At 43.1% G+C, this 25,076-nt stretch overlaps 1 protein-coding gene across 1 annotated transcript in view; it reads left to right on the top strand.

Annotated features, from left to right (window-relative positions):
* LOC113029538 (NACHT, LRR and PYD domains-containing protein 12-like) overlaps window positions 1-25,076 on the top strand; it is a gene marked incomplete at its 5' end in the record, with an annotated part of 62,381 nt that overhangs the window by 33,970 nt on the left and 3,335 nt on the right. The window contains 5 exons of the mRNA XM_080292776.1: window positions 1,713-1,886; window positions 6,583-6,756; window positions 9,757-9,930; window positions 12,931-13,110; window positions 14,723-14,899. Of these exons, the coding sequence (XP_080148902.1) occupies window positions 1,713-1,886; window positions 6,583-6,756; window positions 9,757-9,930; window positions 12,931-13,110; window positions 14,723-14,899 (879 nt within the window). The remainder of the gene's footprint in view (window positions 1-1,712; window positions 1,887-6,582; window positions 6,757-9,756; window positions 9,931-12,930; window positions 13,111-14,722; window positions 14,900-25,076) is intronic.

Here is a 25,076-nt window from a genome sequence, read left to right on the forward strand (position 1 = left end):
GGCCCTCTTCCTATTGAAAAAACAAAAGTTGTATCCAAGATGGCCGACTTCTAAATGGCCACCATGGTCACCACCCATCTTGAGGAGTTTGTCCCCTCACATATACTAATGTGCCACAAACAGGACTTTAATATCACCAACCATTCCCATGTTATTACGGTATATCCATAGAAATGGCCCACCATGTACTTTAAACTCACCCCACCTCTCTCTCTAATAATTAGTCAACCAATCGGGTGGTTACATCAGATTCACTGATCTTCAGCCCCACCTTATTATCCTCCATCTCTGACCTTTGACCCCCTTTAACTAAAGCAATCGTTATTTCATTTCATGTCTTCATCCAAGTCACACTTCATTAGCATGTTAATTTTAGCAAAATCCCTTTGATCCAAATACTTTTCTCTTTAAAACTCTAAACAATCCTCTTTGTCACTAAATCGGACTTTGACAGACATTCAGAGATCAGAGTGTAGTTCACTGTGTGTGCTTTCATTCACTCACTCACTCACTCACTCACTCACTCACTCACCCACTCACACACACACACACACACAGACAGTTAAGCCTGTCTCTAAAATCATAATTTTCTTACTTCTATTCTGTCTCATAATTGTATCCAAACTCAAACATGTTCATATGTAGTGATTATGTTCTGATCAGTTTTGAGGATCATTAACTATCAGCACATTCACAGTGATGCGTTGGTGACACAGTTCTTATCTTCTCAAAATCAGACATGAATGAAAAGGTTGATGATGGATCAGGTCCACACACACAAAGTGTACAATAGACATTTTCAAAACTCAGACTACATCTCTGCTAACATATTGATCAGACTCGTGTGTTTGATTAATCTGTACTTAAGAATAAAGGTGATCTACTTACTAGCAGATAGGAAAAGGCTCTGTTTTGCTCTTTGACCATTTTCAGCAGGTTTAATTCATAAGGCTGAATATCAGGTCCTTTTATTCCCTCAGCTATGATGGAAGGGAAGGCCAGGAGGACTTCAATCTGTCCACGTTACACCAATACACTAAACGTGTCTTTGTAACCAGTCTGAGATTGGTTCCTGCAGTTTGTGCTTCATAAACCGAGCTGAAGCAGAGGCAGCGTGTGCCTGCAGGTGAATGTACACTGCTGTTATAAGAGCTGTGGAAACTCAGGTCCAAAGGACGTAACCAATCCAGGACAGTCACAGAGTTACAGCATCATTTGTGACCATAAAGACAGAAAGCTCATCCAAATCCTGAGATTAAAAGTCTGTCCTGGTGGTGTCCAGTCAAACACGTCTCTGTGAAAGCTTCAATCCAACAGGCTCCAAAATCCTTCCGCTCTTTTCCTCGCCGGGTTCTTGATGCTCTTGTACCATCTCTCTGTCATCCTCCTCGCTCCCTCTTTGCACTCACAGTCTTTGTGCATCATTAACACTCACATGTGGAAAACCAAAGTTTTACTGAGCAGAAGATGATCATCAGTGACGCTGTCTTTAAAATACTCTTGTTAGAAATGTACAACTTTAATGTGAAACATTCAGTTTTTTCTCTTGTTGTGTTTGTTTGAAGCTGCTTCCTGTTGGCTTCAGCTGTTTGGAGTTTCCATTTTCTAAACTTCTACATTCTGAACCTTCTTCAGCTCTGAACAGATGATGAAACACTGAATGATTTCAAGCACTTTGTCTAATAAACTTACATCTTTCATTCTTTATACAGATTGAAGGACTGTGGTTTGTCAGAGATCAGCTGTGAGTATGTGGCAGCAGCACTGAAGTCCAACCCCTCCCATCTGAGACATCTGGAGCTGAGTGAGAACAAACTGCAGGATTCAGGAGTGATGCAGCTGTGGGGTTTCCTGGAGAGTCCACGATGTAAACTTGAAACTCTGAGGTCAGTCAGCATGTTTCAGTTGTGCTGAGATGAATATGATGTGAAAGTTGTGCTGACACTAAACTGCAGACATCAGGCTGATATTATACTGATCCACACTGAGGATCTTCATGGTAAAGTCTGTTTTCTTCTTCTCTGGTTTAGTCCATTGACTGCAGCAGAACAATGTTCACATTTCAAACAGTGAGACTCAACGTATGGCCCGTGGCCCACACGCGGCCTGCCCACCTTTCCTGATTCAGAGAGAGGGGACCCTGATTAACTGTGTAGCTTCTTCCTCACAGTTCTAAGGTTCAAAGGTCACGGCACACAGCAATCTGTGAAACAGTTTGTAACAGGAATTATTGCACATTTACAAACTGACACTGCTGCACAGCATGCTGGGTAATGCTAGCTGCTCAGGTAGTCGTATGCTTTGATGTGAGCTGGAGGCGGAGACATTCCCTGATGACATCACACTGAGTGTTGGTGAATATGAAGTTTCCTTGTGAATGATTTCCAGCTTTGACTGTAACAGTGTGAAGGCAGTGATCACAGCAAAAACTGCATGAAGTATTTGTCAAGTCAAGTTTATTTATAAAGCACATTTAAAAACAACCAAGGCTGACCAAAGTGCTGCACAATAAAATACAAATATAAAATACAATAAAACACAAGTACATAAAACACCTCACTGATAAAACAATAAGTTAATACAGAAAGTTAAACCTTGCTAAAAGCCAATGAGAAGAGGTGAGTTTTAAGAGCAGTTTTAAAAGTTCCAAGGCTTGTGGAGAATCTGATGTGAGGAGGTAAACTGTTCCACAGTCTGGGTGCAGCCACAGCAAAAGCCCTCTCTCCCCTAGTCTTTAATCTGTACCTGGGAACATCTAAAAGCATCAGGTCTGCTGACCTCAGAGATCTCCTGGGGCAGTAAATGCTAAGTTGCTCTGCCAGGTAAGGAGGTGCAGTACCGTTGAGAACCTTAAAAACCAACAGTAAAATTTTAAAATCAATCCTAAAAGCAACTGGGAGCCAGTGGAGAAAACAGAGGACCGGAGTGATGTGGTCTCTCCTTTTGGAACTGGTCAGCATGCGAGCAGCAGCGTTCTGCACCAGTTGGAGGCGATGCAGACAGGAACGATCTAAACCAGCATAAAGGGAGTTACAGTAGTCCAGCCGTGAAGTAATAAAAGCATGGACCACCCTTTCTAGATCGTTCCTGCACAGGTAGGACTTGACTTTAGCTAAAATCCGTAGATGATAAAAAGATCCCTTGACTACGGAGCTGATTTGTTTATCAAATTCAAAAGCACTGTCAAAAGTAACACCGAGGCTCTTAATGGAGGAAGTACATTTGAAAGTTAGGGGTTCCATAAAATCAAAGGAAAGGTTGGGGTCTTTAGGAAGCCCAAACACAATGACTTCAGTTTTACTTTCATTTAGATGTAGGAAGTTAAGAGCCATCCAAGTCTTAATGTCAGACAGACAGGAGAATAACGGCTGCAGAGTGTCCTTACAGTCTAACCTCAGAGGGAGGTAGATCTGAATGTCATCAGCAAAGGTGTGGAAGGACACATTATGTTTGCGCAGCACATCGCCCAGAGGGAGCAAATACAGAATAAACAGCAGGGGGCCTAGAATGGACCCCTGAGGTACACCACAAGTTAAAGGAGCTCTGGGAGATGACAGTTCACCAAGGTGAACAGAAAAACTCCTGTTATCCAGGTAGGACTGGAAAAACTTTAAGACAGTACCTTTCAAACCGACACAGTGTTCTAGGCGTGATAACAGTATGTTGTGATCAACAGTGTCGAAGGCTGCTGTCAGGTCTAAGGTTACTAGGACAGCAGCACAACCAGAGTCTGCAGTTAAAAGCAAATCATTAAAAACTCTCAGTAAGGCGGTTTCAGTGCTGTGACGAGCTCTAAAACCAGACTGAAACTTCTCATAGAGACTGTTGTTGTCTAAAAATGACTGGAGCTGCCTGAGGACAGCTCGTTCCAGTACTTTGGACAGAAAGGGCAGATTGGAGATGGGCCTATAATTAGAGAGTATAGATGGGTCCAGCTTAGGCTTTTTGAGGAGAGGTTGAACAACAGCATGCTTAAAATGTGTTGGGAAACAACCAGAGCTGGGACAGGCATTGATGAGGACCAGAAGGACAGGTCCAACTGAGTCCAGGACCTGCTTCAGAAGACGAGAGGGGATAGCGTCAGTGGAACAGTTGGTAGACTTGACCTTGCAGACTGTTTCATGCAGCTGAGAAAGAGAGATTAGCTCAAACTGGTTAAATGCAGATTGGCATGAGGGAGAAACACAGGGATTGAAAGGTGGAGGTGGAATGACAGACTGCAGGGAGGAAATCTTATTAACAAAGAAATGTGTGGAGCCAGACACACACTGAGTCAGGTTAAAAGAGTCCAGCAGTGATACAAAGTCCCTAACCAGAGGTTTAGATGGACAACACACATGGATGTTCAGATCGCCAACAATAAGGAAATGATCAAAATCTACTGAAAGTCCTGATAAGAATTCCCCAAACTCACTGATAAAATCCTTGTTGAATTTGGGAGGACGATACACTACTGCACACAGTAATGGAGTAGATGAGTTCAGTTTAAAAAGCTGCAGCTCAAAGCTGGAAAAGGAGGAAGATGAAATCTGATGACAGTCATAAACTGATTTGAAAACACAGGCAAGGCCTCCACCTTTACCAGAAGACCTGGGAGTGTTGAAAAAACAACAGCCTGGAGGAAGAAGCTCAGAGAAAGCCACAGTCTCACCAGCATGTAGCCAGGTCTCAGTCAGGAACATAAAATCCAGTTCATGAGAAGAGAAGAAATCCTTGAGCAGAAACGTCTTATTGGAGAGGGATCGAATGTTGATCAAAGCCATAGATAAGGTGAGATCAGTAGCTGTCATCGGGGTTGATGTGCGGCTGAGTGGGCGGAGGTTTGAAATAACGGTACCAAGTCTGCGGATCCGTGGCTGGAGAGGAGCCGATGACCCAGCACCAGGAACAGGAGCAACCAGCGACGTACTTGGAGAGTCACGCAGGAGAGGAGCAGGCATCAGGCGCGGGCCGGAGGTGGAAGAGAGTCGCTCACCTGAGGAGAACGCCACCGCCGGCATGGCGAGGAGCGAACCAGACGACTGAAGGAAGCGCGGGCCGAGAAGCGGGCCCACCGGTGAAACAGGAGCAGCACCAGGCAGAGTTGGAGAGACAGTGTGCACCCAGGGTCCTCTGGGTTGGAGTGAGCCTCTCACAGTGGCAGAGTAGCAGAAACCCATTTGTACAAGGAGAGGATCAGCCAGGCAAGAAAGTGACAGGAATGCCTTTGTACGAGCCAGGAGACCACTTCGCTTCCCTCGTCTTCTTCAGCGTTTTCTCCGGTGTAGCTTGGGAGGGAGGAACCAGGTACGACGTAGGTACAGCGGAATGCCATGGAGCGGTGGAGGTGCACTGCTTGTTTGCCCATCAAAAACAAAGGACAAAGGTGCTGTCACTGCTGAGTCTCGGATGATAAAAAGAGTTTTTCGGTCATAAGTCCGGAGCGAGTTAATTTCCAGTTAAGGCAAAGAACAGCAAACAGAAAACCAGAAAACAGGTGGAGTGACGGCGAGCCGAACATACTGGCGCCATCTTGTCTCTTCCCCGTTATGGACTGACAGAAACATTTTGTTCTGAGGGTTTAGACATAGTCTGCCTCTTTGTGTGCTCACTTTGTTTAAAGTGTCGGCCAATCACAGCTTCATGTTGTCATTTAGTGACACCATGAATACACAGATGAAAATGTTCAGCTGACAGAACTGTTTTATAATCCACACTTTGAAATTGGCTCTGATTATTTCCTCCTCTGTTACAGTGAGCTCACCCCAACAGTTAAACAGACAAGCATTTATTTTCAAAGCTTTTTATTAGAAACACATTTAAACTTCTACTTTTTTATATTCCAGGAAGCACAAGTAAGCCTGCAGTCTGAGAGTACAGTGCTCTGTGAGGAGAATAAGATATTAATAATAAGATTCAGCTCATATTAGATAATAAGGTTTATTCCAGGAACTGATCACAGTCAGGTCAACCAGCTCTGAGCATGCTCAGTCTGAGTTATGGATATTACGGTTCACCATGGTAACGGGTAAATAACGACCAGAAGCTCCGTGTGAATCCAGAGGAGCAGGAACATGAATAATGACAGTAGATGTTTGTGTGCTGGAAGCAAATGAGTGTGTGATGTTCTTTCAGTGTTGCCCTTTGTAGACGCTCCCTGAGCACTGGTCTCACAGCCAGCTGCACATAGAGACCAGTGTTGTTAGTCCAGGTCAGAAGATGACTTGTTGCAATGAAAATGAGCTTGTAGTTTGTCTGCTTTAATAATGTGACTGGAAAAAGGTGTTGGACTTCAAATATGTCCATTTCTGTCACACTTCACCTTTAAAAGTGAAGCCATGTGGTTCCTGGAAGGAAAAACACGACTTTTTCAAGTCTTTGTCCTGTTTTTATGAGAAATGTACGACTTTAATGTGAAACATTCAGAGTTTTTTCTCTTGTTGTGTTTGTTTGAAGCTGCTTCCTGTTGGCTTCAGCTGTTTGGAGTTTCCATTTTCTAAACTTCTACATTCTGAACCTTCTTCAGCTCTGAACAGATGATGAAACACTGAATGATTTCAAGAACTTTGTCTAATAAACTTACATCTTTCATTCTTTATACAGATTGAAGGAGTGTGGTTTGTCAGATATTGGCCTTGATTATCTGGCAGCAGCACTGAAGTCCAACCCCTCCCATCTGAGATGTCTGGAGCTGAGTGAGAACAAACTGCAGGATTCAGGAGTGATGCAGCTGTGGGGTTTCCTGGAGAGTCCAGGATGTAAACTTGAAACTCTGAGGTCAGTCAGCATGTTTTAGTTGTGCTGAGATGAATATGATGTGAAAGTTGTGCTGACACTAAACTGCAGACATCAGGCTGATATTATACTGATCCACACTGAGGATCTTCATGGTAAAGTCTGTTTTCTTCTTCTCTGGTTTAGTCCATTGACTGCAGCAGAACAATGTTCACATTTCAAACAGTGAGACTCAACGTATGGCCCGCGGCCCACACGCGGCCTGCCCACCTTTCCTGATTCAGAGAGAGGGGACCCTGATTAACTGTGTAGCTTCTTCCTCACAGTTCTAAGGTTCAAAGGTCACGGCACACAGCAATCTGTGAAACAGTTTGTAACAGGAATTATTGCACATTTACAAACTAACACTGCTGCACGGCATGCTGGGTAATGCTAGCTGCTCAGGTAGTCGTATGCTTTGATGTGAGCTGGAGGCGGAGACATTCCCTGATGACATCACACTGAGTGTTGGTGAATATGAAGTTTCCTTGTGAATGATTTCCAGCTTTGACTGTAACAGTGTGAAGGCAGTGATCACAGCAAAAACTGCATGAAGTATTTGTCAAGTCAAGTTTATTTATAAAGCACATTTAAAAACAACCAAGGCAGGGATTGAAAAGTGGAGGTGGAATGACAGACTGCAGGGAGGAAATCTTATTAACAAAGAAATGTGTGGAGCCAGACACACACTGAGTCAGGTTAAAAGAGTCCAGCAGTGATACAAAGTCCCTAACCAGAGGTTTAGATGGACAACACACATGGATGTTCAGATCGCCAACAATAAGGAAATGATCAAAATCTACTGAAAGTCCTGATAAGAATTCCCCAAACTCACTGATAAAATCCTTGTTGAATTTGGGAGGACGATACACTACTGCACACAGTAATGGAGTAGATGAGTTCAGTTTAAAAAGCTGCAGCTCAAAGCTGGAAAAGGAGGAAGATGAAATCTGATGACAGTCATAAACTGATTTGAAAACACAGGCAAGGCCTCCACCTTTACCAGAAGACCTGGGAGTGTTGAAAAAACAACAGCCTGGAGGAAGAAGCTCAGAGAAAGCCACAGTCTCACCAGCATGTAGCCAGGTCTCAGTCAGGAACATAAAATCCAGTTCATGAGAAGAGAAGAAATCCTTGAGCAGAAACGTCTTATTGGAGAGGGATCGAATGTTGATCAAAGCCATAGATAAGGTGAGATCAGTAGCTGTCATCGGGGTTGATGTGCGGCTGAGTGGGCGGAGGTTTGAAATAACGGTACCAAGTCTGCGGATCCGTGGCTGGAGAGGAGCCGATGACCCAGCACCAGGAACAGGAGCAACCAGCGACGTACTTGGAGAGTCACGCAGGAGAGGAGCAGGCATCAGGCGCGGGCCGGAGGTGGAAGAGAGTCGCTCACCTGAGGAGAACGCCACCGCCGGCATGGCGAGGAGCGAACCAGACGACTGAAGGAAGCGCGGGCCGAGAAGCGGGCCCACCGGTGAAACAGGAGCAGCACCAGGCAGAGTTGGAGAGACAGTGTGCACCCAGGGTCCTCTGGGTTGGAGTGAGCCTCTCACAGTGGCAGAGTAGCAGAAACCCATTTGTACAAGGAGAGGATCAGCCAGGCAAGAAAGTGACAGGAATGCCTTTGTACGAGCCAGGAGACCACTTCGCTTCCCTCGTCTTCTTCAGCGTTTTCTCCGGTGTAGCTTGGGAGGGAGGAACCAGGTACGACGTAGGTATAGCGGAATGCCATGGAGCGGTGGAGGTGCACTGCTTGTTTGCCCATCAAAAACAAAGGACAAAGGTGCTGTCACTGCTGAGTCTCGGATGATAAAAAGAGTTTTTCGGTCATAAGTCCGGAGCGAGTTAATTTCCAGTTAAGGCAAAGAACAGCAAACAGAAAACCAGAAAACAGGTGGAGTGACGGCGAGCCGAACATACTGGCGCCATCTTGTCTCTTCCCCGTTATGGACTGACAGAAACATTTTGTTCTGAGGGTTTAGACATAGTCTGCCTCTTTGTGTGCTCACTTTGTTTAAAGTGTCGGCCAATCACAGCTTCATGTTGTCATTTAGTGACACCATGAATACACAGATGAAAATGTTCAGCTGACAGAACTGTTTTATAATCCACACTTTGAAATTGGCTCTGATTATTTCCTCCTCTGTTACAGTGAGCTCACCCCAACAGTTAAACAGACAAGCATTTATTTTCAAAGCTTTTTATTAGAAACACATTTAAACTTCTACTTTTTTATATTCCAGGAAGCACAAGTAAGCCTGCAGTCTGAGAGTACAGTGCTCTGTGAGGAGAATAAGATATTAATAATAAGATTCAGCTCATATTAGATAATAAGGTTTATTCCAGGAACTGATCACAGTCAGGTCAACCAGCTCTGAGCATGCTCAGTCTGAGTTATGGATATTACGGTTCACCATGGTAACGGGTAAATAACGACCAGAAGCTCCGTGTGAATCCAGAGGAGCAGGAACATGAATAATGACAGTAGATGTTTGTGTGCTGGAAGCAAATGAGTGTGTGATGTTCTTTCAGTGTTGCCCTTTGTAGACGCTCCCTGAGCACTGGTCTCACAGCCAGCTGCACATAGAGACCAGTGTTGTTAGTCCAGGTCAGAAGATGACTTGTTGCAATGAAAATGAGCTTGTAGTTTGTCTGCTTTAATAATGTGACTGGAAAAAGGTGTTGGACTTCAAATATGTCCATTTCTGTCACACTTCACCTTTAAAAGTGAAGCCATGTGGTTCCTGGAAGGAAAAACACGACTTTTTCAAGTCTTTGTCCTGTTTTTATGAGAAATGTACGACTTTAATGTGAAACATTCAGAGTTTTTTCTCTTGTTGTGTTTGTTTGAAGCTGCTTCCTGTTGGCTTCAGCTGTTTGGAGTTTCCATTTTCTAAACTTCTACATTCTGAACCTTCTTCAGCTCTGAACAGATGATGAAACACTGAATGATTTCAAGCTCTTTGTCTAATAAACTTACATCTTTCATTCTTTATACAGATTGAAGGAGTGTGGTTTGTCAGATATTGGCCTTGATTATCTGGCAGCAGCACTGAAGTCCAACCCCTCCCATCTGAGATGTCTGGAGCTGAGTGAGAACAAACTGCAGGATTCAGGAGTGAAGCATCTGTGTGGTTTCCTGGAGAGTCCAGGATGTAAACTTAAAAGTCTGAGGTCAGTCAGCATGTTTTAGTTGTGCTGAGATGAATATGATGTGAAAGTTGTGCTGACACTAAACTGCAGACATCAGGCTGATATTATACTGATCCACACTGAGGATCTTCATGGTAAAGTCTGTTTTCTTCTTCTCTGGTTTAGTCCATTGACTGCAGCAGAACAATGTTCACATTTCAAACAGTGAGACTCAACGTATGGCCCGCGGCCCACACGCGGCCTGCCCACCTTTCCTGATTCAGAGAGAGGGGACCCTGATTAACTGTGTAGCTTCTTCCTCACAGTTCTAAGGTTCAAAGGTCACGGCACACAGCAATCTGTGAAACAGTTTGTAACAGGAATTATTGCACATTTACAAACTAACACTGCTGCACGGCATGCTGGGTAATGCTAGCTGCTCAGGTAGTCGTATGCTTTGATGTGAGCTGGAGGCGGAGACATTCCCTGATGACATCACACTGAGTGTTGGTGAATATGAAGTTTCCTTGTGAATGATTTCCAGCTTTGACTGTAACAGTGTGAAGGCAGTGATCACAGCAAAAACTGCATGAAGTATTTGTCAAGTCAAGTTTATTTATAAAGCACATTTAAAAACAACCAAGGCAGGGATTGAAAAGTGGAGGTGGAATGACAGACTGCAGGGAGGAAATCTTATTAACAAAGAAATGTGTGGAGCCAGACACACACTGAGTCAGGTTAAAAGAGTCCAGCAGTGATACAAAGTCCCTAACCAGAGGTTTAGATGGACAACACACATGGATGTTCAGATCGCCAACAATAAGGAAATGATCAAAATCTACTGAAAGTCCTGATAAGAATTCCCCAAACTCACTGATAAAATCCTTGTTGAATTTGGGAGGACGATACACTACTGCACACAGTAATGGAGTAGATGAGTTCAGTTTAAAAAGCTGCAGCTCAAAGCTGGAAAAGGAGGAAGATGAAATCTGATGACAGTCATAAACTGATTTGAAAACACAGGCAAGGCCTCCACCTTTACCAGAAGACCTGGGAGTGTTGAAAAAACAACAGCCTGGAGGAAGAAGCTCAGAGAAAGCCACAGTCTCACCAGCATGTAGCCAGGTCTCAGTCAGGAACATAAAATCCAGTTCATGAGAAGAGAAGAAATCCTTGAGCAGAAACGTCTTATTGGAGAGGGATCGAATGTTGATCAAAGCCATAGATAAGGTGAGATCAGTAGCTGTCATCGGGGTTGATGTGCGGCTGAGTGGGCGGAGGTTTGAAATAACGGTACCAAGTCTGCGGATCCGTGGCTGGAGAGGAGCCGATGACCCAGCACCAGGAACAGGAGCAACCAGCGACGTACTTGGAGAGTCACGCAGGAGAGGAGCAGGCATCAGGCGCGGGCCGGAGGTGGAAGAGAGTCGCTCACCTGAGGAGAACGCCACCGCCGGCATGGCGAGGAGCGAACCAGACGACTGAAGGAAGCGCGGGCTGAGAAGCGGGCCCACCGGTGAAACAGGAGCAGCACCAGGCAGAGTTGGAGAGACAGTGTGCACCCAGGGTCCTCTGGGTTGGAGTGAGCCTCTCACAGTGGCAGAGTAGCAGAAACCCATTTGTACAAGGAGAGGATCAGCCAGGCAAGAAAGTGACAGGAATGCCTTTGTACGAGCCAGGAGACCACTTCGCTTCCCTCGTCTTCTTCAGCGTTTTCTCCGGTGTAGCTTGGGAGGGAGGAACCAGGTACGACGTAGGTACAGCGGAATGCCATGGAGCGGTGGAGGTGCACTGCTTGTTTGCCCATCAAAAACAAAGGACAAAGGTGCTGTCACTGCTGAGTCTCGGATGATAAAAAGAGTTTTTCGGTCATAAGTCCGGAGCGAGTTAATTTCCAGTTAAGGCAAAGAACAGCAAACAGAAAACCAGAAAACAGGTGGAGTGACGGCGAGCCGAACATACTGGCGCCATCTTGTCTCTTCCCCGTTATGGACTGACAGAAACATTTTGTTCTGAGGGTTTAGACATAGTCTGCCTCTTTGTGTGCTCACTTTGTTTAAAGTGTCGGCCAATCACAGCTTCATGTTGTCATTTAGTGACACCATGAATACACAGATGAAAATGTTCAGCTGACAGAACTGTTTTATAATCCACACTTTGAAATTGGCTCTGATTATTTCCTCCTCTGTTACAGTGAGCTCACCCCAACAGTTAAACAGACAAGCATTTATTTTCAAAGCTTTTTATTAGAAACACATTTAAACTTCTACTTTTTTATATTCCAGGAAGCACAAGTAAGCCTGCAGTCTGAGAGTACAGTGCTCTGTGAGGAGAATAAGATATTAATAATAAGATTCAGCTCATATTAGATAATAAGGTTTATTCCAGGAACTGATCACAGTCAGGTCAACCAGCTCTGAGCATGCTCAGTCTGAGTTATGGATATTACGGTTCACCATGGTAACGGGTAAATAACGACCAGAAGCTCCGTGTGAATCCAGAGGAGCAGGAACATGAATAATGACAGTAGATGTTTGTGTGCTGGAAGCAAATGAGTGTGTGATGTTCTTTCAGTGTTGCCCTTTGTAGACGCTCCCTGAGCACTGGTCTCACAGCCAGCTGCACATAGAGACCAGTGTTGTTAGTCCAGGTCAGAAGATGACTTGTTGCAATGAAAATGAGCTTGTAGTTTGTCTGCTTTAATAATGTGACTGGAAAAAGGTGTTGGACTTCAAATATGTCCATTTCTTTCACACTTCACCTTTAAAAGTGAAGCCATGTGGTTCCTGGAAGGAAAAACACGACTTTTTCAAGTCTTTGTCCTGTTTTTATGAGAAATGTACGACTTTAATGTGAAACATTCAGAGTTTTTTCTCTTGTTGTGTTTGTTTGAAGCTGCTTCCTGTTGGCTTCAGCTGTTTGGAGTTTCCATTTTCTAAACTTCTACATTCTGAACCTTCTTCAGCTCTGAACAGATGATGAAACACTGAATGATTTCAAGAACTTTGTCTAATAAACTTACATCTTTCATTCTTTATACAGATTGTGGTACTGTGGTTTGTCAAAGATCAGCTGTGAGTATCTGGCAGCAGCACTGAAGTCCAACCCCTCCCATCTAAGACATCTGGACCTGAGTGGAACCTACAGAATCTTGCAGGATTCAGGAGTGAAGCATCTGTGTGGTTTCCTGGAGAGTCCACGATGTAAACTTGAAACTCTGGGGTCAGTCAGCATGTTTTAGTTGTGCTGAGATGAATATGATGTGAAAGTTGTGCTGACACTAAACTGCAGACATCAGGCTGATATTATACTGATCCACACTGAGGATCTTCATGGTAAAGTCTGTTTTCTTCTTCTCTGGTTTAGTCCATTGACTGCAGCAGAACAATGTTCACATTTCAAACAGTGAGACTCAACGTATGGCCCGCGGCCCACACGCGGCCTGCCCACCTTTCCTGATTCAGAGAGAGGGGACCCTGATTAACTGTGTAGCTTCTTCCTCACAGTTCTAAGGTTCAAAGGTCACGACACACAGCAATCTGTGAAACAGTTTGTAACAGGAATTATTGCACATTTACAAACTAACACTGCTGCACGGCATGCTGGGTAATGCTAGCTGCTCAGGTAGTCGTATGCTTTGATGTGAGCTGGAGGCGGAGACATTCCCTGATGACATCACACTGAGTGTTGGTGAATATGAAGTTTCCTTGTGAATGATTTCCAGCTTTGACTGTAACAGTGTGAAGGCAGTGATCACAGCAAAAACTGCATGAAGTATTTGGACTGACAGAAACATGTGGACAGCTTTTGTTCTGAGGGTTTAGACAGAGTCTGCCTCTGTGTGTGCTCACTGTGTTTAATCCTTTAAGACCGGTCGGGGCGGGCACGCTCCGTTGTGCATAACTATTTTTAAATCTCTGTAGAACTGGAACCACATAAGCTATGCAATATTTGCAAAGCTATAAGTGGAAGGAAACTGTGACCGAGGACAAGCTGATGGCAGAACATGTAAGTACAACTCCTCCGGTTCCATATGGAAAACAAATTATTGTGCTAGCTTATGTGGTTCCAGTTCTACAGAGATTTAAAAATAGTTATGCAAAATGGAGCGTGCCCGCCCCGACCGGTCTTAATGGGTTAATAACAATCAACTCATATTAGACAATAAGCTATATACCAGGAATTGATCACAGTCAGGTCAACCAGCTCTGAGCATGCTCAGTCTGAGTTATGGATATTACGATTCACCATGGTAACGGGTAAATAACGACCAGAAGCTCCGTGTGAATCCAGAGGAGCAGGAACATGAATAATGACAGTAGATGTTTGTGTGCTGGAAGCAAATGAGTGTGTGATGTTCTTTCAGTGTTGCCCTTTGTAGACGCTCCCTGAGCACTGGTCTCACAGCCAGCTGCACATAGAGACCAGTGTTGTTAGTCCAGGTCAGAAGATGACTTGTTGCAATGAAAATGAGCTTGTAGTTTGTCTGCTTTAATAATGTGACTGGAAAAAGGTGTTGGACTTCAAATATGTCCATTTCTGTCACACTTCACCTTTAAAAGTGAAGCCATGTGGTTCCTGGAAGGAAAAACACGACTTTTTCAAGTCTTTGTCCTGTTTTTATGAGAAATGTACGACTTTAATGTGAAACATTCAGAGTTTTTTCTCTTGTTGTGTTTGTTTGAAGCTGCTTCCTGTTGGCTTCAGCTGTTTGGAGTTTCCATTTTCTAAACTTCTACATTCTGAACCTTCTTCAGCTCTGAACAGATGATGAAACACTGAATGATTTCAAGAACTTTGTCTAATAAACTTACATCTTTCATTCTTTATACAGATTGAAGGAGTGTGGTTTGTCAGAGATCAGCTGTGATTATCTGGCAGCAGCACTGAAGTCCAACCCCTCCCATCTGAGACATCTGGAGCTGGGCTACAATAACAAGCTGCAGGATTCAGGAGTGAAGCATCTGTGTGGTTTCCTGGAGAGTCCAGGATGTCGATTTGAAACTCTGAGGTCAGTCAGCATGTTTTAGTTGTGCTGAGATGAATATGATGTGAAAGTTGTGCTGACACTAAACTGCAGACATCAGGCTGATATTATACTGATCCACACTGAGGATCTTCATGGTAAAGTCTGTTTTCTTCTTCTCTGGTTTAGTCCATTGACTGCAGCAGAACAATGTTCACATTTCAAACCTTCAGAGAAGAAGAAAAATCCTCCACTGGATGATTCACTGTGAAACTCTCCAACTCTTCATTCCACCTTAAAGTCTGTGTGACACTGAAATCCAAAGCAAAATGTGTGTTTGCTTTACAGACAGCAGTCCAACACAAACATACACACATCATCCAAACACAGTCCAACATCCAAATCTCCTCCACTGCCAGCATGAATGATGGGAAAGAGAAGGAGGAACACTCTGACATTCAGGGTTAGAATGAGTTTCATCAAGCAGACTGTGAAGATCAAAGCTGCATTAGAAAGCTTACATGAATGAATGAGTGGACAGAAGTGGACAGAGATCATCTGAAGCACTTCAAAGGCTTTAAATCAGCACATTTCTCTTTATTCTTTATCAACTCTGTTAGTTTCTCTCAGTTTTCTGTGGAATGAAGCTAACAGCAGGCTAATAAGATGCTGACCAATAGGTTTCTATTAAAGGTTGTAATTTGTATATGAAAAAGTGCTTTGGCTCAGCAGGGATCAGCTTACAGGTAGAATCCAGCTGCTGGATGGGATTAGCATGTCATAGCTATCTACCAAACTGCTAACTGGGGGATTTCAGGCCATCTATGGATCATTTTTGCTAACTGTTTATTCAGCTTAGGCTCACAGGGCTGCAGCCTGTGCCCTAGCTGTCATAGGGCAAGAGGCGTGGTCCACCTGCACAGGTGAGCAGTCCATCACAGGGCCAACAGAGAGAGACAGAGAAGCACTCTCTCACATCCACACCTACAGCCAATGTAGAAGCACCAATGAACCTAAGCAGCATTTCATTGGACTGTGGGAGAACATCCAACCTCCACAGAAAGGCCAACAAGCTTCAACCTACAACCTTCTTGCTTTAAGGCACTAGTGCGAACCACTTTTCCCCATTTCAGCCCAAATCCTGCATCTTCCTGTTTCTGACTCCAGGCCAGCTCCACTAACACTTTCTCATCAGACACTGCCACCTAGTGGAGGAAGTCTTAGTTCCATTTGAAGCTTCAGATTACAGTTAGTTCCTTTACAAAGAGGTGGAGGTGGTGGGGCCACAGCACCATCATCACTGAGTGCCATAGGACACTTAACCTTTGTTTCCATATGCTGGGTGATAGGTTTGTAGCTTGAACCCATCCGCTGGAACGTTGAAGACAATATAATTACACTGCAAAGCAAGACACAAGGTTCTGGTTTACTCATGCATGAGGGAGGCCTGACTGAAGCCAAGTGTCGTCCCACCACTTGACCTCCGTCAGACTCTCAGCCAGGCTCCCCATAGCACTCCTTTTATTGTGGTTACATGAATATGCATAGGTTCATTAACATATGACGTCTACATACACACAAAGAGTACCTTGCCTGTGTGTGTGTGTGTGTGTGTGTGTGTGTGTGTGTGTGTGTGTGTGTGTGTGTGTGTGTGTGTGTGTGAGAGATCTGTGTGAGGTCAAGATGTGACCCTGTGAAGACTCTGGCGCTAGCTTGTACCAGGACGTCTGGGTCCGTCTAACAAAAGGCTCTTATACTTAGACAGATATACGTGTGCTTGCTATACCATAAATCAGCAAAAGAAGATACGACCTCTCCTCTGTAGGGGAGTGAACTCACCCCTCTCTTCATGCTACATAGAGTTCTTACAGACCTCTTAGGATGAGACATTCTTTCAATCTACAAATGATTATATACTTCTAAGCATAAATGACAATCAACAATACAAATCTAACATTTCCCCCCTTTTTGACCTTTATGCTTGAAAAGTTCCCAGTTATGAATACCTCATGTCTGACAGTTTCAATGCAAACATTGTTATATTCAGCATGTGTCAAATCACCCTAAATTACTGAAAAAATACACAGTTTAACAAATGTATTAGCAGTTATCTCATTCCTCATTGATCTCATCTCATGGCAAACTGCATCCTACAAGCAAACAAAGAAATTGTTAATTTAATAGTGAAACTAAAAAAGTAACATTTTCAAAAACATCTCAGCTTGGTAATGCTTCCTCCAGGTGTGCACATCACATGTCTCTCTGCAGAGTGGTTTGAGTTCTGCAAGGCGTCATAAATGTCTCTTCCAGTTGTTTCATTGTCCACAGTACCAGAGTCCAAATGTATGTAGGATAGACATTCAAACATACCAGTTGGTTTTGTTGTTTGTCAACATGGGTCTCAGCTATTTCCAAAGCTGCAGACCTCTCAGCACTCTAGTTTTATGGCCTCCCATTACCCCATTCAAGCCTTCGTCCTGTGAGGGGGATATTTATGACTCCTTCATTGTCCATACTCTGCAGAAAACACCTCTGTGGAAAGGGTGCAGGGTTGTCTTACTGCTGTTATGATCCCAGCAGTTCATAGGAAACTGCTGGGATCACCACCATAGCTTCTGGTTCCTGTGCTTTCACAGAATCATGATGTCATCCTTAGACTCCCTCTGTGCTGTCGATGGAGCTTGGCACGCTCCTCATCCCTCGAGTTTTCATGTTCCAACGCTGCTGAAGGTTTAAGGCAGAGCACGTCGTACACCTTAGTTGTCTTCCTCAGCGTCAATATTGAATCTTTCATTTTATTTAAAATCTTGCTGTGGGAAGTCTCCTCTTGATCTCCTGGAAGCTCAGTAGCACAGCTCTCTGTGTCATGTCTGCTGTGCTGAAGATGATCTCTGATCCTCCTGAAGCCTCTCTCCTGGCCTCAGCTCCCATCTTGTGGACGATCCTCTCAGGCACTCCTTCTCATCACGCATAGTCCTGATTTTGGGCCTGCTGGATCTGTCTCAAAACACTCAGCTTCTCCGCCTTCCTCCTGGTTCAGCTGATTCAGCCGTCACACCTCGCACTTGGTTGCCTTAGAGTTGATCAGAGGCTGGAGGTTTAAGTGCGAGCTTACCCTACGGGGGCTCAATCAGCACTTCCCCCTCACCACTGAAACAACCAAGTGTGAGATTTCTCTATTGTGCTGTCTTGAGGGTGCTGGGGTTTCCTGGGACCTCGACCTCTTTGCAGTGGCTCCAAGGTCTGATCTCATGATGGGCCCCAACCAGCTTGACCTTTGACCTCAACCACTGCCTGGGCTATGCCTGGAATGTTTCTTGCTTCTCACTGCTGCACCTGTATTTCAGAAAAACTTCTATTTGGAGAGCATGTCAACAATCATCAAACCACATTCTTTAGTTCAGTGAACTTCACTTATAGGCCATCAAGCCTCATCTGAACATGGATGCACCACTTGCATAGATTTAATACTTGTAAATAAACGGCTAATCACACAAATCACTGCAACAATAATAGTAAACATTGTTTAATGTTAATCCTTGGACCCCACCTCTTGACGCATGGACACTCTCATACGTCAACTCACCAAACCTGGATCCCTGTCTTAAAAACTGGCTCCACCAGGAGCCTGCATACACAAGATCTGGAAATAAAATCAAACTTCACACGTATAAACAATTATATCAAAAGAGTAATAAGCATTCAGCACGGGCAAGACAAGTGTCATGTGCAGGTTTTCTCAAATCATTAACCCACTATTGTTACCATAATTCGCCTCAAACATGGATCATCCCATGTGCTCAGTTAACATTAATGTAATCGGTGACTTCTCTTAACCCTTTACAGCCGATCGGAGCGGGCACGCTCTGTTTTGCGTAACTATTTTTAAATCCCGGTAGCTCTGCAACCACGTAAGCTAGCGCAATAATTTTTTTTGCATATGAAACTGGAGGAGTTGTACTTACATCTTATGCCATCAGCTTGTCCTACGTCTCCTTCCACATATAGCTTTGCAAAAACTGCATAAAAATCACTTGCAGCAACAAAAACATGATATTCCAGAAATACACTTCGCCGATCCATCAGCTGTTTGTAACACTTCCTACGTCCATCAGCGCGAACTATCACATGACCGCATGACCTGCCCGAAACCGGAAGTGACGTCATTTTGCGGAAATGTAGTTTTTTTTTACCATCGTGGCCTCGTGAGCTTATACTTGTGTTTTTAAAAGTTATGTTTGAGTTTATGACTTTCTGTGTCGTTTCTGGGATGCTGAGGACTCATATTACACTGCTGGAAATAGTTTATTTTGATGCATATGCTGTTATTTTGCAAATTTGCACTATAATATTTATTTCCGTTTTTCCTGCAGTATATAAAAATTGGTGTATTTCAAAAATAAAACTATGAAGACACTTAAAATAAATTTCCTGTGGTGGGAAACTAGTTTGTGCAACTTTTTTGTATTTACAGTTTTGAGGGATAAGCCTCTTAAATTTCTCTAACTAGAAATATATGTTAAAAAAACAAAAACGATTTTCAATTTTTTTGTAGTTTATTGCACTTTTTTGCAATTTATGTAATTACTATGCACCTAATGCAGACATATTATTAAAGTTTGGGCTATAATGGTTGTATTGATGTATAGCAACTTGAAATGCTCCCAAAAATGGCTCCACAGCATGTAAAAATATAATATAAGCTCTGGTGGACTTGGTTCTATGGTAGGTCTTAAAGGGTTAAGCAAAGTCACTCCACTCATATATTATTATTATTATTATGGGTTCAAAAGTGGCCAGCTAAGAGCCCACAATAAACTATTCCATAAACAATCCCTTATACATTTTCCTCATGTCACTTGTCCGCTTCAGCTGAATCCTCCACAGCATTCTCAAAGAAACAAACATTAGCAATACACATTGACTGTGGTCAGACGGAGGTCAGACACAGGTCAACAGGTTCCAGAGGTGCCATAAAAACACCATAAAGTTAGCGCTGCGCAAGTTAGTGAATGACACACACATAGTAAATTCACAGACAGAGAAAATGGCATTTAAAAGATTAAATCGTCATGCAACCTCGAATGTTGCTGTCATCTTTCTGCTCCTGTAACAAAAACACATAAATTCATCCACCCTTTTGTCCTGTCTAGGTGGAGATTAACTTTGAGTCGTGGTCAAGTCTTGTCAGCTTTTACCAGTCAGTCAGTTTGTTTTTTATTTCCATTCATGCATTCATTCATTCATTCATTCTTTCTTTGCTGATAGTGGAACCTGTCGTCGCATTTAGTTTCCACTTCCAGCAAAATGACGTCATCTCAAAAAGAAAAAGAAGAACTTTAGTTTGGATTACATCGCTGAATCCTTTTTTAGGCTGGGACACTCATTCAATAATTGTCCCAAATAAGTGGCCTTCTCCAGAACCCATTTTAATGTGGAGAAAATTCACTTGTAACGGCGTTCTCGACAGGTCGTATAGCACTTTTAATTCCTGACGTGCAGATCTGCTTAAAGAAAAGAAATAGACAAACAAAATCAGTGCCTGTTCAAAGGATAAAAATGAAAAATAACAAAGATTATCAAACCAAACTCTCAGTGCACTGTGAAAGTATCAAAATAAAAAGGCCTTGTTAAGTCATGACACAAGCTCCTCATCAACTTCACAACAGGAGAAGAATCATCAGCTAGATTCACTCCAAATCAACCATCAGCTGCACAAAACACAACAGTCTAACCCTAATGTCATATTAGCTATGAGTTTAATCACCAGGTCTGTGCTCTTCACTCATTTAGGCCACAGATCTATTTTATTCAATTTTCCTTTTTCCTTCATCATAAAACATGTGACATGTTGTCATGCACTTCACAAAAGACGTTTGTTCTTATGTATTCAGAGTTGTGTATCTAAATACAGGATTCACTCGCACATCAAAACAGGAAACTCTGTGTTTTAAAGTCTTCACTCAACACACTCAAACACATCTCATTCACTCGTGCTAGAATTCAGTCACCTTTCATTAATCTAAAACCGATCAACTAATTTGCATATCAGTTATTAACCCACTAAGTTGACAGGACGACAAAAAGCATGTTCAAAATAGTATCACCAAAGACAATTTCCCTCATACAGTAAATTACTTTGTGCTGCATCAATCAAGCAGGAAGCTTCTCCCAATTTACTATATCAACGACTAAATTTATTGTCTGATCACTGGTTGGTCAAACCAGGATTCTTCTTTCCCCACAAAAGTTAAACTGTTGTCCTGCAACCTAGAGGGTCAATTTTTTGCATTGGATAAATTCAGTATTTAATAACGAGTGTCTGCTAAATTGACACTATTTTAACACTGATGAAAGATAACAAGCTAATTTTCATTGCATGGATGTTTGTGTTATTAGGCAGGTTTAATGCATGTCTGTGGAGCTGCATATCCAGCAGAGCATGTTCTTAAAGCTGCCTTTCCTACACACTTCTCTGCTATTATTTAATCATTTCTTAACTAATGTGTCTTCATGAGTCATTTTGTGTTTGGAATTGTTAGTAGAGTTAATTCATGTTCTGCTTGTTTGTGTGATTTTGTATGTTTCTATTTTTGCAGTGTTTCAGACTCCTTCACAATTTTCCAACTTAAGCAGTCAGTTTTCTTTGCCCCAGGTTTGCTAACCCAAATTTTGATTTCCCACATTAAATAATTCCTATGTGTTCTCACTAGGGCTGGGTATCGTCACTGATTTCTAGAATCGATTCAATTCCGATTCACAAGGTCCCAAATCGATTCGATCCACGATTCGATTTAATTCGATTCGATTCGATTTAAATCTGGGAAATTTTGACAGTCAGAAGTATAATTCAGATCAGAACATTTACATATTTTTGTATCTATAAAAAGGAAGCTGACACTCGCAAGACTTTATCCAAGCTGTGAGCATCATAGCAGATGCCTTTGTGTCAAAGTAGCTGAAGATAAAACACAGAAAAACATGTAGGTGATTTTCCTGGCCTGGGATTTTATAAAAATATTCTGCAGTACATCAAAAACGAAAGAAAACCATTAATTAATGAACATTACCTCTGACGTTACAGCGGTTTTATTAGAGACACGGCTAAGCATTTTGCATTTTGAATAATATTAAAAAGTTTAAATTTGTTCAGTATTGAACAGCAGAAATGAGGTTTTCTTTTCGGAAGAATGTAAAAGGGAAAAAAACAGCGGCCGACAGCCTGTAAACAGCGGTAGACTTGTGCGTAACAAGCAAGCGAATAATGCAGAAAGCGAAACTGTTCGAGAGAGAGAGGGAGGGGGGGGAGAGAGGGAGAGAGAGAGAGAGAGAGAGAGAGCTGCGCATCGCAATGGAAGCAAAACAGTAAAAGAGTGAATTCATGACGATGTTTATGTGAAGCGTTTGGATCTTCTTTTGCTGCTGATTCGGTCAATATTGTTTGGAGAGAGATCAAACTAACAGCTTTAGAATCAGCGCATAAAGGGCGTGAACACAAAGCGCGGACCCGGATCAGCGAGCTGTCGGCTTTCAGCCCCGACTGTGAGAAAGGCGACATCTAACTGATTCTGATCCGCGGGTCGCGCTGTGTGTTTAAGTCTATGTGCAGAATCCCTGTACCTGCTCTCATTTACTGTTTGGTGGTTCTTGAAATTTTGTGAGATGTCACTAGAGATTCTGGCATTTCGGACAAAATAAATTTATATTAAAAAATCGATTCAGGATTTTAATGAATCGATTTTACGTTATCCAAGCCAGAATCGATTTTAATCGATGAATCGATTATAAAAACCCACCCCTAGTTCTCACCTAGTCTTCTCACTCTGTTGTCCTCTCACTCTCTTGTCCTCTCCCACTTCAACAGTCCCGGCAGTTCTCCTTCAGCTTTGTCCTGTGTTCCACTGTCTCTTCTTGCCATTTTACTCCACAGGTGGCAAATGTCAAACTCCAACAGTCTCCTCAGTTCTCCTCAAAAGTTTTCTTCACATGCATAGTGAAGTTGCAGCTTATTGTAGACCCAGTGCCATCCATCCGATCAGTCAGGATGATGGGTTTGCTCTTCTCTGATGCTGTTTGTCCACATTGCTGCTGCTTTGCTAGGACTCTTTGTTCAGGACTTGCTGCTGTCTCTTTATCATGTTATTGCTTTGGAGCTGCATTCTTCAGGGAGGAGTGAGCACTTGCTTGTGAGTTTGAGAGACACATACACATTGCGCTGTAAATAAGTCAGCCAGAAACTTGGCCTGCATGTTTCCAATGATGTTAAACTGTAACTTTCTTCCGACCGCTGCATGTGGAAAATTGATTCAGGTCTGCTTTTCACCTGAAAGTGACAAACTAAGACATGTTCATTATTATCATCACTGCTTAGTCAACAGACACCTCTCTCTCTCTGTTTTTGTGAACAATCCTTTCTTAAAAGCATAAAATGAAATTGTAGTTGTTCTTGGCTGATCAACACAAAACCTTTTTCCTATGATTATTTTTCATCTACAATGTAAATTTTGTCTCTTCTTCACTCTTTTTTTGTTTTTTTGTTTAAATAGCTGGTGACCTGCAGAATCACCGCTCTCACAATCAGAGGCAATTACTTTTACACAGCGCACAAAAACACTGTGACGTCAGACACATTCACACTCACTTTTTCATCTGCATAAATAAACCATATGGCTGGTGATATGTGCCATGGTGATCCATAAATATGATCACCAGTTTATTTAATTATTTTTAACCCAACAAAACAAATAAACAAAAACATGATGCTGATGCTATGAACACTCTACACACGAGTCAAGATGCAGGAAAACTGCTCACGGAAACGCTGCACACTCCAGTTATCACAGTTATCAGAGCTCTGTTTCCCTCTCTTCGAGGAGTTCTCAGACAGCTCTTGATCTGATAATGTGTAGCTTGCTCATCAGCTCAGAAAAAAAAACTGCAACGCGACATCACACAGTAGTTGCATGCTCTGCCCACAGTGGCAAAGTCTTACACTTTCATATTCAACACAGCTTCTCCATCATGTATTTTTAGATGTTTCATACAGGGTTCAGCATTTTAGTTGTTTTCACAGATGTGCTGTATATCTCAACAATGGCTCATAATAAGACGACAGTCTTTCACACAGGTCAAGTGCCTCTATGCACATCATTAGTTTAAATATTTACCTATATCACTTCTCCTCATATGTCATTGTACTGAATTTAAGCAACCACAAGCTTAATGTAGATTACTTTTAGCAACTATCCACCTCAATTACGTCTATGGTCTGGCACACAGGCTGCTGTCGATCAGGGCAAGCTAAAGAGTTAACATTTTGTGTCAGCAAGGGGTGGGGGGAAAGCCATCCACCAGAGCATAGCTCAAGTGCTGCTGATGTGGGCTGGCCTTTTCCACACACTCCTGGCTGCTTAGGAAACCATGATAACAACAACAGTCGGTGTCGCAGACCACGTGTTCTACTCCGCACACACTCACACAACAACAACAACAACAACAAATATCCTCACTCACAACCAACAAAAATTAGGCCTATTGTCTCAACGCAGTCTCACACAGTGACCGCGTGCTCTGCCGCACACAGTGGCAAAGACTTACATAGCAGTGATCACGCGCTTTATCGCACACAGTGATAAAGACTTTCAACGCAACCTCACACAGTGGATGCGTGCTTTGCTGCACACAGCGGCAAAGACTTAAACTTACTCGGTGTTGCTTAGCATGTAATGTAGCCTCGAATCCCGCCGATCGTCATTCATCGAGGAGAAAAGACAGACCACGAATCCACAGGAACTTCCTGGCTGACGTCAGTCTTTCAGCGTGCCTCTCCTCCCCTCGGTGAATGCGATTCCAGGGCTCCGGCATCGAAGGACCAATTAATGATAGGTTTGTAGCTTGAACCCATCCGCTGGAACGTTGAAGACAATATAATTACACTGCAAAGCAAGACACAAGGTTCTGGTTTACTCATGCATGAGGGAGGCCTGACTGAAGCCAAGTGTCGTCCCACCACTTGACCTCCGTCAGAGACTCTCAGCCAGGCTCCCCATAGCACTCCTTTTATTGTGGTTACATGAATATGCATAGGTTCATTAACATATGACGTCTACGTTCACACAAAGAGTACCTTGCCTGTGTGTGTGTGTGTGTGTGTGTGTGTGTGTGTGTGTGTGTGTGTGTGTGTGTGAGAGATCTGTGTGAGGTCAAGATGTGACCCTGTGAA

This window comes from Astatotilapia calliptera, chromosome 3 (genome assembly GCF_964374335.1).
Source record: "Astatotilapia calliptera chromosome 3, fAstCal68.1, whole genome shotgun sequence".
Lineage (NCBI taxonomy): Eukaryota > Metazoa > Chordata > Actinopteri > Cichliformes > Cichlidae > Astatotilapia > Astatotilapia calliptera.